The 14,766-nt window shown below is 39.1% G+C and overlaps 1 protein-coding gene across 2 annotated transcripts in view; it reads left to right on the top strand.

Annotated features, from left to right (window-relative positions):
- The window catches only part of rab3gap2 (RAB3 GTPase activating protein subunit 2 (non-catalytic)), a 90,514-nt gene that overhangs the window by 63,488 nt on the left and 12,260 nt on the right, over positions 1–14,766 (top strand). For both annotated transcript variants that reach the window (XM_072265076.1, XM_072265077.1), the window contains 6 exons: positions 68–275; positions 4,046–4,219; positions 5,397–5,503; positions 7,957–8,023; positions 10,835–10,905; positions 13,183–13,218. In XM_072265076.1, the coding sequence (XP_072121177.1) occupies positions 68–275; positions 4,046–4,219; positions 5,397–5,503; positions 7,957–8,023; positions 10,835–10,905; positions 13,183–13,218 (663 nt within the window). The remainder of the gene's footprint in view (positions 1–67; positions 276–4,045; positions 4,220–5,396; positions 5,504–7,956; positions 8,024–10,834; positions 10,906–13,182; positions 13,219–14,766) is intronic.

Below are 14,766 nucleotides of genomic sequence, written 5' to 3' on the forward strand. Positions count from 1 at the left end.
ACTTATTTTTTTTCTTTTCCTGTTTTATGCTAACCTAGATGAGACTTTATTTTTCTTGGTTTTCTAGCGAGAAGAAATTGAAGGTTCAGATGGAATGACTGATTCTTGGGAAGCATTGTCTCTTGATGTGGAACACTGGAATACACTGCTGAGACAGCTTGAAGATTGCCTGGTTCTCCAAACACTTTTGCTGAGCAAAGGGAATAAACCACCCTGCTGCCATTCTGAGCTACTTTCCCGTTTTTCTGTTAAAAAACTTTTGGAGGGTGGTCGAGGTAAGAATCTTCTTAACTTGCATGTGGTTATAAAGCTTTTTTCAGGGAGGGTCCACAAACTGTGTTCAAAAATCTTCCTAAGGTTGTGGGAGCACCTTGTTCTGGCAATGGCAATATTGCCCTAATTGTTTATTCGATTGTTTTGAGAAGCAGAAGAATAAAAGTTAGTGCATGATGATGGTGGTTCAGGTACTGTAATAATACCACTAAGCTGAAGCAAACTTGTAGGATTGTCTCCACGAGCATAGATCATGGAAATATTCTCCCATTTCCTTCCTTAGTCCTTTCAAGTCAGGTTGGATTTTTGTGTACGTATGTTCTCTAAGCCATTCTACACTGCTGCAAAAATTACAGTTGTTTGTTTTCTTAGTATATTTTTCAATTAGTGTGCCTTGATGCAGTTTGGCTTTTTTATTACTGTACTTTCCTGCCATTTGGATTGTCAGTATTGTAATTATGTTTGTAACCTCATTACTCTAATGTTTATTTCCAAACAAAATCAAATATTTATAATAATTCTTTTCTTAAACTCATTTCTGCTTACAGGAGCAAGGACAAGTCATATAGTCCATAATGCCTGCTCCACCCTTAAAAAGGAAAATAATGGTTAAACTTCTACAATTTCTAGTTCTCTCCCCAAATTATTTTATTTCTCTAGTGCATAATAATCCATGTATCTCTTCCTTGAGTGCACTCATTGACTGAAGATTTTCAGTTCTCTGGGTGTCAGTTCAAAAAATGTGATATTCTGAGGAAATTCTCCTCAGCACATTTTTAAATTCTGAACCTCACTCTTGCATTTCATTTTATTCAGTTAACCTAGTTTATCAGAAAATTATTTGTTAACAAGGAATCCAAAGACCACTAGTCAATTGAAAACTGTTAAGCCACATCAATGGAGTTCTATCTTCCTCAGTCTTTCTCACTGCAGTACTGCAACTTAGCTCCAGCAAAGTTTCTGCTAAGCTGCAGGTCAAATTCAATTGTCATTAACTTCTGTCATTGAGTGGTAGTACTGAAATGTTCATGTGTGTCTGTATTCTGGAAGGCAAAGGTCCATGTTGTTGACTCATTTCCTGTTGCATATGAGGAAAAAGAGCCATGAATTAAACATTTTGGTAGGTCAAATATGATGGCAGAATATAGTATTAATGGTAAAACTCTTGGCAGTGTGGAGGATCAGAGGGATCTTGGGGTCCGTGTCCATAGGACACTCTAAGCAGCTGCGCAAGTTGACTCTGTGGTTAAGAAGGCGTACGGAGCATTGGCCTTCATCAACTGTGGGATTGAGTTTAAGAGCCGAGAGGTAATATTATAGCTATATAGGACCCTGGTCAGACCCCACTTGGAGTAACCTCACTACAGGAAGAATGTGGAAACGATAGAAAGGGTGCAGAGGAGATTTACAGGGATGTTGCCTGAATTGGGGAGCCTGCTTTACGAGAGTAGGTTGAGGGAACTCGGCCTTTTCTCCTTGGAGCAACGGAGGATGAGAGGTGACCTGATAGAGGTGTATAAGATGATGAGAGGCATTGATCGTGTGGATAGTCAGAAGCTTTTTTCCCAGGGCTGAAATAGCTAACACGAGAGAGCACAGTTTTAAGATGCTTGGGAGGAGGTACAGAGGGGATGTCAGCAGTTAAGTTTTTTATGCAGAGAGTGGTAAGTGTGTGGAATGGGCTGCTGCCAACTGTGGTAGAGATGGATACAATTGGGTCTTTAAACAGACTCCTGGATAGGTGCATGGAGCTTAGAAAAATAGACGGCTATTTTTAAAGTAAGTACATTCTTGGCACGGCATTGTAGGCCAAAGGGCCTGTATTGTGCTGTAGGTTTTCTATGTTTCTATTGGCGAAATTAAAGTTCTCAACCAAGCTGTTCCCACTGCACAGCAGTCTCCAACAACATAGGTCCATAATGTGATCCTGGAAAAGGTGAGTCCTTTTCCCATATCTTGGAGCACATCTCGAAGAAGCAGTCACTGGTGATGAAATTTGCCATCACCTAAGTATGCGAGTGCAGCAGTTGGTCATATAAAGAATATTTGAAGACCAGGACATCAAATCCCCAGTGTAAAGCCGCTTGTACTGTGTACTGTGCAGGAGTGACCCAATCCTATGAAACTATAAAAATGAGTTACTTGTGGTGGACTCTTCTGAGCATTGCAGGTGCACCACCACTATCATCACAAAATACTCCAAATCCACCGGCAGGTTAATGACTTCTGACAGACCCACTGAACACTAACTTTTATACTGTACATGAGAGACTTCTGCAGATAGTTAGTATATTATGGATATAGGTTACCAGATATTTAACTATTCCATTTATCCTTTAATGTTAAACAACTGTAGCTGATAATCAGCTTGTAGTTCATGCCTGTAGGCAAAGAGGATAAGAATATGAGAGAGCTGCTGCAATTTCTTGCCACCATTTCAAGGGTTGAGAAACACTTTACCTGAGTCTGGCAATTTATCCTATTGTAAAGATGCAAAATTTCTTAATGTCATTTTTAATAGTTCATACTATTCCTCTTTAACAACAATATCTTTTGTGAAATCAAATACAAGATACTAATTTAGAGCCATACTCGTGTCTTATATTTCCAAACATAGGGTCCATGGCATAAAAAAGGTTGCGAGCCCCTGTTTTAATACATTCCACTGCTGTGTACCAACTTCACTTCATGCAGCCATTTCCAGTCAACTTTTGTTACATTACATCTCAACCAAATTGAGTTTGGCCTTGCCCAAATTTAGAATTTTAATTCTTTTTTTCCTATAATTCTACATAAAACATAGAACATTATATGTCTGGCCCTTTGGCTGACAATGCCTTACAAGCCTTTTACTCTAGGATCAATTCCTCTCCTATGTAGCCCTCTCTTTTTCGATCATCTATATGTCTATCCAAATGCTTCTTAAATGCCCCTAATGTATCTGCCTCTACCAACACCCTTGGCAGTGCATTTCACGCACTCACCACTATCTGTGTAGTTGAACTTGCCTTTGACACTCTCCCTATACTTTCCTATAATCAACTTAAAATTGTGCACTCTTGTATTAGTCATTTTTGCCCTGGGAAAATTGTCTTTGGGTATCCACTGGATCTATGCCTTTTGTTACCTTGTACACCTCCGATCAAGTGACTGCTCATCCTTCGCACCAAAGAGAAAGGCCCTAGCTCACTGTCTATTTTAATAATTATGCTAGATATAACTGAATTATTATCACCATCCAAATGACCATTTATTCCAGCAGTTATCCCTAGACCTAATTACGAATGACCCTTCTCCTTTAGGGTTTGCCAAAAGATATTTTTAAAAATAAAATGTCCTTGAATATATCCGACTCAACGTACTCCTAAACATACATTCCTTTTGCGGTATCTTTGTCTTAGTTAATGTGCGTGTATTGAAATCCTTGTTGTTATTGCCCTATTAAATTCCCACATACCCTAACTGCATATTTGCCCTTCTAATCTACTGTTACTGGTCTGCATGTCATCTCAGGCCAGAATTAACAAGTACTTTGTATGTAAAATAAGCTTTAACTTAATGTAACACACACAAAATGCTGGCCAGACAGCATCCATGGCAATGAACAGACAGTCGACGTTTTGGGTGAGACCCTTCTTCAGGACTGATGCTGCCTGACCTGCTGAGTTCCTCCAGCATTTTGTGTGTGCTGCTTTGGATTTCCAGCATTTGCAGAATTTCTCGTGTTATAACCTACTGTACTTAATTATCTGTATCTGTACATATACCCTAGGGGTTGTTGCTGACGGTGTGGCAAAATGGATATTCAAACTGGATCTTACTCCAAGTATTCTGAAACAGGCGCATCAGACCGGAAGATTGGGAAGTGCAGAAGAGCCAGTGGAAGAAGAACATGACATTCTCTTCTATGAGAAGTGCAGAGAGCTCGGCTTGGAACAGATATTACGTAAGAGCAGCCTGAAGATAGTACTTCACTTTTTCACTGTAAAAAGTCTAGGCATATGGGTTCTGGAGATTAGCATACCTGTTGCATTTTGATCTGCATGTTTGTTTCCATTCTGGGGTTTGGTTTATGGTGTGGTTCTGATATATGGAAGAGATGGAGTTATGGAGATGTGCTGATGGAAATGGAGGTGGATATTTAATAGACAATAGACAATAGGTGCAGGAGTAGGCCATTCGGCCCCTCGAGCCAGCACTGCCATTCACTGTGATCATGGCTGATCATCCACTGTCAGTATCCAGTTCCTACCTTATCCCCATAACCTTTGATTCCACTAACTTTAAGAGCTCTATCTCTCTCTTTTTTGAAAGCATCCAGAGACTTGGCCTCCACAGCCTTCTGGGGCAGAGCATTCCATATATCCACCACTCTGTGGGTGAAAAAGTTTTTCCTCAACTCCGTTCTAAATGGCCTACCCCTAATTCTTAAACTGTGGCCTCTGGTTCTGGACTCACCCATCAGCGGGAACATGCTTCCTGCCTGCAGCGTGTCCAATCCCTTAATAATCTTACATGTTTCAATAAGATCCCCTCTCAGCCTTCTAAATTCCAGAGTATACAAGCCCAGTTGCTCCAATCTTTCGACATATGACAGTCCCGCCATCCCGGGAATTAACCTTGTGAACTTACACTGCACTCCCTCAATAGCAAGAATGTCCTTCCTCAAATTTGGAGACCAAAACTGCACACAGAACTCCAGGTGTGGTCTCACCAGGGCCCTGTACAGCTGCAGAAGGACCTCTTTGCTCTTATACTCAATTCCCCTTGTTATGAAGGCCAGCATGCCATTAGCTTTTTTCACTGCCTGCTGTACTTGCATGCTTGCTTTCAGTGACTGATGTACAATAACACCTAGATCTTGTTGTGCTTCCCCTTTTCCTAACTTGACTCCATTTAGATAATAATCTGCCTTCCCGTTCTTACCACCAAAGTGGATAACCTCACATTTATCCACATTAAACTGCACCTGCCATGCATCTGCCCACTCACCCAGCCTGTCCAAGTCACCCTGCATTCTCATAACATCCTCCTCACATTTCACACTGCCTCCCAGCTTAGTGTCATCGGCAAATATTTGTACAGTTACGGATGGTCTCATTTAATGTTTTCTCTTCTTTCAGAGTTTCTCCAGTTGACCTATGAGCGATTTCCATACAGTCTGGAATCTGATGTTCTTCATGCACATTGCTGTTGGGAATATGTAGTGCAATGGAACAAAGATCCAGAGGTAACTAGAATAAATAAAAACTCTTTAGATTTAATTTTAAAAGTAACTTCCATGTTTCACTGAAATTATTGACTGCCTGAAAGCTCGTAGTTAAAGGTGCGTGTTCATAAATTCCCAACTTAGCCTGTGATTTTGTTGACAACTGGGATTAATGATCTTCCATATGGATGAGTTTTGTAACCACAGTATAATAGTTAGTGTGATGCTACTGCAACTCAGGGCATTCTGGCATTTGGGATTCAATTCTTGCGGCATCTGTAAAGGGTTTGTCTATTCTGCGGGTGCTCTGGTTTCCTCCCACAGATTATGGATGTAGCAGTTAGTAGGTTAATTGGTCATTGTAAATTGTTAAATAGGTGGGATGCCGGGCAGTGCGGCTAGTTAAGCCAGAAATATCCGTTCTGTGCTGCATCTCTAAATAAAATTTTAGAAGTTACACATAAGTATCCTGTACTGATGCCATTTTATTTTTTTTTTACCACATTAACTGGATTGGAAATATACATTTTTGAATGAATCCAATGGCAATTGATTGATTCAATGTTTAAACCTAATTGCATAGAGCAAGAACACTGGAATGAGTCTCTTGGCCCTAAATGACTGTGCTGATATTGCCACTTTTAACTAATCCCACCTGTCTCCTCCTCTTCCCTGCCCGTCTAAATGCTTCTTTAACATTATAGTAGTATTTACTTCTACCGCTTCCTTGACATTCTCTTTGTAAATCAAAAAAGTCATGCCTTGTAAACCTTTAAACTTGACCCCTGTAGTATTTGGCAATACCCACTGGGGGGGGGGGGGGTGAAAGAGGACTGGCCATGTATTTAATTTATACCTCTCACAATTCTACATACTTGTATTGGGTCTCCCCTCTTGCCTGTGATGCTCCAAAGAAAACAATCTAAGTTTGTCCATCCTCTTATTGTAAATACATTCTAGTCCTGGCAACATCCTGGTAAACCTGTTCTGCGCCCTCTCCAAAGCCTCCATGTACTTCCTGTAAGCACAAGTATTAGAGTTCTAGCTGATATCTAAGAACAATTTTGCAGGCTGAAAATGCAAAGTAAGTAATCTATGCTGATGTATTGATTGTTCTGGAACCTTAATGCAGAATTCACAACTTTGTGAATTCCAGTCACAACTTTGGTGTTGGACTTACTAATAGTCTTTCTGCATGACTATGTAGGACCTGACAGTTCTACCTCACCTTTCCATGAACAAAACATTATAAGTAGTTATGAGTTTCACTCATGAAAGTTTTGTTTTCTTTAGACAATAGGAACACCAATACCATTCCGCTTGCTAAATTCCAATTCCTAGATAAATTCCATTTCTCTTTTTGGCTGCCCTCTAGTTTAACTAAATTATTTAAAATCTGTCCCCTCCTTTGAGCAGAACTTCAAAACCCATTTTCATTCATCACCAATGCTCCTTCCTTCCATCCTGGAAGTCATATGTTTATATATCTGCTTTGCCAAATCTTAGCTAGCCTTCCACATTCCATGATGCTTCAGCACCAATTCATATAAAACTTTGCTTTTATCTTGTCCTGCCAACCAATCACCGATATCCTTGTGCTCTACTCTTGAATCCTAGTTAACCTTAACAATACCTGCTCTCCAAATCTGTTAGATCTGAAAACTTGGATGTTCACATTCCTTCAGCTCTAATTTCTTGTGCAATTATTGTCATTCTAAGTCCTCTTCCTTTGCTGTGTCATTAAGTGTACACTAAGAATCGGAATATTTCCAGAAATCTCCTACTTTGAGACATTCACTCATTAAACTATCAATTCTACTCCCTGCACCTCCTCCTGTGGTTCAGAGTGATATGAGATGATTTGTGACATTTTTTTCATTAAAGGAAATAAGTGCAGGAGCTGGCTGGTGGCGCAACGACATCAGCACTGGACCTGGGAGCGGAGGTTCCCAGGTTCGAAACTAGTCGGGTCCACTCCCGAGTACGCTTTCCATCCGTGCCGGGTTGAGTGTCGAGGTCGCAACTCGACCTCGTAAAATAAAGGGAAAATACTGCGAAAATGTCTCTGTGAGGAGTAGCGCGCCACACAGTCTCTCTCTCGCTCCGCGCCTTGTAAGAGCCATGAAAAAGACATCATCACAGATGCATGCACGGATACGCAGACACACACGCACAGACACGCACGCACACGCAGATGCACAGACTCGCACACAGGCACACGCCAAAAAAAAAGAAAATAAGTGCAGATTGATTTTGATACAACTCGTGCTTTAATATGTGGTTTTGAAAGTATGCTGGAGTTTAATATTGTAATTTGAGGGCTTTAAATAGTCAGCATTTATACTTTGCTTAGCATTTCTATTTTGATAATGATCTAATGAAATATTAGTACTTGAATATTTCATAGTAGTTCTTGTGGTTTTAAAGTCAGATGAGAGCCATGGTTTCAGTTTCTGCTTTCTCTTCATTTCTAGGAAGGCCGATTTTTGAGCAGATCTGTGGATCATCTGAAATGCATTGCCAACGGTCATGTTCAGCGGGGTTAGTACATGTCATGTTACCACAAAAACACCCCACAAATTCTGCATGTTACGATTTAAGTACTTAACCCAGCCTTGGAAAAGAGTGGAGTTCAGTCTTTACGAGGACTCCTATACTTCATTAAAGAGGTCATTCAGAGCTCAGAACTGTCAGGGAATTGGAGACTAAAGTTAATCAGAGAAGACAAACATAGGGGCCATTATTACTCTTCATGATGACTGTGGGGCAATGAGTGGCTTCAGTAGAGGAGAGTGAGCTTGTGATATGGTTTATCTGATCTGGGAATGGGTGGCTAAATTAGTTATGCAATTAATATCCTGATTTGGTTGTTATTTGGGCATCATTGAAATATTTATTTAAGCAGAGAGATTCATTTACCTGCTTCCTGTGAATTGAAGCCTGACCTTGCATAATAAGGAGTTTTTCATTCCATTGTCAGTCTCGTTTCTCCAAGTTCCTTAAAAGTGTTGCAAATAACAAACTGCTAGATGAACTCAATGGGTCAGTCGGCAAAGACACAGTTGACATTTTGAGTCCAATCCTGCCTTTAGGATTTAATTGCAGGAAATTTCCTGATGACAGAATGTAATATAAAGGTTATAGAATCCTGTACTTGATTTCTGCAGCATTTTAAACCACTTGCAATGAAATGGTAAAATTTTTGTACACATCTTATGTAGTAGCAAATTACGAAGGAGGTAAGTTGTAAATAAATGCGAAGGTGATAAAAGTGTATACAGTGGATTCTGGTTAATTGGAATAAAAGAGCAAAAACTAATAAAAAAAATATAGCTGGGATTCCCTTTCTTTATTTGGGACACTATATTGCTTAATTGGGCAGGAGACTGTTGCTGACCAGGCCATTATCTGTTATCAACAATCTATCAAACTCTGTCTTAAATGTTCATAAACACTTGGCCTCCACAACTGCCTTTGGCAAAGAATTCCACAGATTCACTACTCTCTGGCTAAAGAAATTCCTCCTCATCTCCATTCTAAAAGGGCATCTATCTATTCTGAGGCTGTGTCCTCTGGTCTTAGACTCTCCCACCATAGGAAACATCCCCTCCACATCCACTCCATCAAAGCCTTTCAGCATTTGATAGGTTTCAATGAGGTCACCCTGCATTCTTTTGAATTCTAATGAATACAGACCCAGAGCCATCAAACGTTCTTCAAATGACAAGCCATTCAATCCTGGAATCATTTTTGTGAACCTCATTTGAACCCTCTCCAGTTTCAGCACATCCTTTCTAAGATAAGGGACCCAAAACTGTTCACAATACTGCAAGTGAGGCCTCACCAGTCTTTTATAAAGTCTCAGCATTATATCTTTGCTTTTATATTCTAGTCCTCTTGAAATGAATGCTAACATTCCTCACCAGGCTCAACTGCAAATAAACCTTTAGAGAATCCTGCACAAGGACTCCCAAGTCCCTTTGCATCTGTTTTTTTTTGTATTTTCTCTCCATTTAGAAAATAGTCAACCCTTTCATTTCTTCTACCAAAGTGCATGACTGTACACTTCCCAACGCTGTATTCCATCTGCCATTTCTTTGCCCATTCTCATCTGTCTAAGTTCTCCTGTAGTCTCTCTACTTCCTCAAAGCTTAATGCTTCCTCAAAACTTAATATTTCCAAAAAGGAAATATTGTATCATTTCTTAACGCATGCATTATTAAATGACAATAAAAGAGGACTGCGTGTCTTCATAATCTAAACTACCTGCCCGCCCCTCCACTGAGGGGCAAGTTTATCAAATATAAACTTTACAACAAAGCCATCAATTCCATCATCCAAATCGTTGACATATAAAGTAAGAAGAATCAGTCCCAACGTAGACCCCCTGTGGAACACACTAGTCACCGGCAGCCAATCAGAAAAGGCTCCCTTTATTCCCACTCTTTGCCTCCTGCCAATCAGCCAATGCTTGCTTTATCCATGCTAGAATCGTTCCTGTAATACCATGGGCTTATTGCTTGTTAAGCAGCCTTAGGTGGCATTTGTCATTGGCCGCCTGAAAATCCAAGTGCACAACACAAACCGATTCTCCTTTGTCTATCCTGCGTGTTATTTCTTCAAAGAATTCCAACAGATTTCTCGGGCGAGGTTTTCCTTTGAGAAAAATCATGCTGACTACTGCCAATTTTATCATGTGCTTCCAAGTACTGAGGCTTCACCAGCAATTGGAATGGTTCTAATGGCGATGCAAATATATAATTATTTTGTTTTTTTTTTAATTGGTAACTTTTGAATACTGGTAGTTTCTGTCTCCATTAAATGTGAGTAACAATCTGTATTGGCTGGAGGATTACACTGATTTGGAAGGGTGGTGTTATCTGCTCAGATCAGGGCAAGGCTCATACAGTAAGTAGGTGCATTTAAATCTGAGTGACAGATTGGAGACTAAAGTAGATTCAGGAACCAAAAAGATGGACCCACTAGAATTTCTAAAATGACTTGTAGTGTAATCATACTGGGGTAAAATTATTCCTTATTATTATGGAATAAGGAATATTCATTATATTCTGTAAGAAATGTAAATTATTAAATTGTTAGAATAGTTACTGAACCATAGCAAGACATGGAAAACAGTGAATAGTTCTATTCTGGCACAGAGTTTTCAGTTCCACTGTTGTATTCATGTGCCTGTGTATTGGATTTGAATTGTAACTTTGCAGGTAGTTTCAGTTTTAAATATAGAATTTCAAGCTTTTGGCATAAAATCTAAAATATTTTGGTTTTCTAATTTGCATAATGTTCATGTATTCTTTGGATGAAATCAAAGCATTTGTACTCTCCTCTTTACAGGTACTGCTGTAATGATGTGGAATACCTTTATTGTGAAGAGACTGTCAGCTGCTGCTTACCTAATGGATAAGGTACAAGCTGGTCCAACGTAAAATAATTGCCCTTGCGTTCAAGATACTAATTGATTGATGGCTATCCTATACAATGCTCCTGCTGGTTCTAGAATTTATTGCAGGAATGGCATCTCAAGATAAACAGAAAAATTCTGTTCTGATGAAAGATCTCAGTACAGAACATCAACTCTGTATTCTTCTCCATAGATGCTGCCTTTAAAACCTCCAGTATTTGTGCATGTTACTATGGATTTCCAAGATATGCAGAGTTTCTTGTGTTTGTGAAAGATTTTGTAGATGTTTATATTTAAATAGGATGTTTAGCTTCTCACGTTGGAGTACTAGTTGTGCATTAGGAGTAAGTGAAATAAAAGTGGATCTAAAGAACTACATAGAGCACAAAAATAAAAAAAGGAAAAGTGGGAATGTTACAGTGTTAGCCTAAAGCACCAAACAATCTGCTGAAACAGATAATGTTCAAATCTCAAGCTTATTTTGTGCACTTGTAAATAGAACCCTAGAACTGCAGAGTATAGAAATGGGTCCTTTGGCCCAACATGTCCATGTTGAGCTTTTTGCCCATCTGCCTTAATCCTATTTGTCCACATGCAGTACAAATCTTTTTAGGCCTTACCTATTATAAATGTCTCTTAAATACAGTAATTGTATCTGAATCTACCAGTTCTTTCGGCAGTGATTTCCAGATATTAGCCACTTTATTTCCTTTAAAAAAAAATCCTCTTAATTCCTCTTTAAAACTTCCTCCACTCAACTTAAAACTAGCCCCTCTTTTATTTTAATATGTCAACCACGGGGAATAAGATTCTCTTTACCCTCTCTATTCCTTTTATTTATCTTTGTCAGAACACTCTTGATCTCCTTCCCTCCAGGAAAAAGAAACCCAACCGATCCAGTCTCCCCCCCCCCCGCACCCGCAACAGCCGAAATCTTCCAGTCTAGGCAACATCCTGGTAAAAGTCCTTTGCACTCTCTCTAGCATAATTACATCCTTTCTAACTATGTTAACCAACTGCAGTCTACCCATTGTTTTGTAAAGTTACAATATAATGCCCCAACTTTTATTCTGTTTTCTGATCTATGAAGAGATGGATACCTGAAGCTGTTGTTCCCTTGCATTTTAGAAAACGTCAGTATGATTATAGATTAGAAAATTGGAAATGCTTTTGAAGAGCAGTAATAACTCCCAAAAAAGTTGAAAATTTGATTTCTATTATCGGCATAAAGATATTATCTTTATGTTGTTGACCTTGGTGTCAGCTTGGTGATTTGTGGAAATATGTTTGACTGTTTATTGTTATGTACATGGTCAAGCTTATTTCAATATTAGAGTAATGAGCATTTACTAAGGAGACTAACGGTGTATTGACTTCAGATTGTTCACAGTATTCCCTTCAACAATAACAATGCCAGCAGTGGTTTGGATTGTAATCCAGAAGCAAGGGATGTTGGGTCTGTGTAGCCCATGTCAAATTGGAACATCCTCCTGTTGCAGTGATAGGATGCTTTTAATTTTGTTTTGCAAACAGCTGTTTATGCATAACGTGAGTAGATTAGCAGATTTACCATGTAATTTGCCATGGAGCAAAGTAAAACAAAATGTGTTTAAACATTCAGATATTGATTTTTAATTGATATAAAAGTTCAGAATCAGGTTTAATATCATTGGCATATGTTGTAAAATTTGTTGTTTTGTGGCAGCAATATATAATAAACTATAAATTAAAATGTCTGTATTAAAAATTAAGTCAGTAGTGCAAAAATAGGAAAAAAATAGTGAAGTAGTTTTCATGTATTCACTGTCCATTCAGAAATTTGATGGTGGAGGGGAAGAAGCTGTTCCAGAAACGTAGAGTGTGTGTATTCAGGGTCCTGTCCTGTACCTTCTCCTTGATGATAGCAATGAGAGGAGGGCATGTACTGGGTGATGGGGGTCCTTAGAGATGGATGCTACCTTTCTGAGACATTGCCTTTTGATGGTGTCCTTGATGCTGGGGAGGCTAGTGCCCATGATGAGCTGGCTGAGTTTACATGTATTGAAATCAAATCAACGTGTGCGAAGGTTAACTGATGCATGTGAATTTGTTTTTTTCTAAGTAATTGAAAGATTTATTGTTACTACTAAAGTCTTCAATTGCTGCAACACCATGCAATACCTTCCTATTTCTTCTGGCATTAAAAAGAAATACCATAATTTTTTCAAGGCTGGCCTAAATGTAATTTCTTGTCAACTTAATCATGAAGGAGTGTACTAAAATTAACTGTTCTTTTTACTAGGTTGGGAAAGCACCTAAAGACAGACTCTGCAGAAGAGTGAGTATTGGATTAAGTTTTTTGTATGCTATTTGGCCCGGATAATCTTCATTGGTTTCCTTTGCATTTCCTTTTCTTGCTTTTACTTGAACTGAAAGCTGGGGAAATTAATTCCCTTGTATGTGAAGAGGGTGCAAGGTGAACTGTAGGTGTCAGTTCAGCTCACTGTGAGATATCAGATGTGGTATGCCATGGCACACCCCATCTTAAAATTTGACTAAAACCTACAAACTGTATTTTCATGGTTGAATCCTTGATATGGTATACATAAATTACTGCATAGTTATATATCATTGTGTTCGAACATGTATGAGTTGCTTTGTATTCTATAAGTGCATTTATTAAGCTTGCTTTGTAGATGTTTAATAATTTCAAATTATTATCCAGGTATATTCTTTGTTTGAAGAACTGCACTTTCCTATAGGTCTTATTATTGCTTTGCCTGTGTCTAATTTAACAGCTGAAACAAAAGCCCTGACTGATTCCAGATCACCGACTGTGACTACTTATGAGGACTTGTCATTTCCAGGTTTTCCATTTGAAAGCTAGCACAAAGTGCTGAATATCAGTGAATATCGTCAACTTTTGTAGAGTCAATCTGAACCCTAATTAATTTGGAGACATTCTAGTTCTGTTTTTTTTTCTCAACACCTCTTCAATTTGATCCTGTCCCTCTGCTTGAAAGAAACACAAATTTCAAAAGCCAGTTTTAATCTTGGATCATTCTTTTTTTTGTTTTTTTTCACATTTATCAGTCATTATGTGGAGGAGTTCTCCTCAACTCTGGTTTAATCAGTATTTGGAATAGTTTAATTCCAATTTTTAATGGTAGTCTAGCATATCAGACCACCGTTAAAACATCCTGACTGTTATCAGACCTTGATCTCTTAAGTATTCCCATGGTTATGCATGTAACTCTGTGATAGGTGCTCATTTTATTTTTGGAAGTGCTCAAGATGTATGCCTTAGGAAGAGGAAGCAACTGGTGGTGATTGGTTTGGAATATCTTTGCTCCTGTATCCAATTCCAATGAGATGGTGTTCTTAGTTTTCTCAGTTCTTCGCAACTCAATTTTATATATTGAGGCAAACACGAGGAAATCTGCAGATGCTGGAAATTCAAGCAACACACACAAAAAGTGTTGGTGAATGCAGCAGGCCAGGCAGCATCTATAGGAAGAGGTACAGTCAACGTTTCAGGCCGAGACCCTTCGTCAGGACTAACTGAAAGAAGAGTCAGTAAGAGATTTGAAAGTGGGAGGGGGAGGGAAGATCTGAAATGATAGGAGAAGACAGGAGGCGGAGGGATGAAGCTAGGAGCTGAAAAGTTGATTGGCAAAAGGGATACGAGGCTGGAGAAGGGAGAAGATCATGGGACGGGAGGCCTAGGGAGAAAGAAGGCTGGGGAACTCAGAGGATAGGCAAGGAGTTATAGTGAGAGGGACAGAGGGAGAAAAAAGAGAGGAAAAAAGGGGGAGAGAGAGAGAAAGAGAAAAAGGAAAAATAAATAAACAAGGATGGGGTACGAAGGGGAGGTGGGGCATTAACG

The sequence above is a fragment of the Mobula birostris genome, chromosome 8, assembly GCF_030028105.1.
Source record: "Mobula birostris isolate sMobBir1 chromosome 8, sMobBir1.hap1, whole genome shotgun sequence".
Lineage (NCBI taxonomy): Eukaryota > Metazoa > Chordata > Chondrichthyes > Myliobatiformes > Myliobatidae > Mobula > Mobula birostris.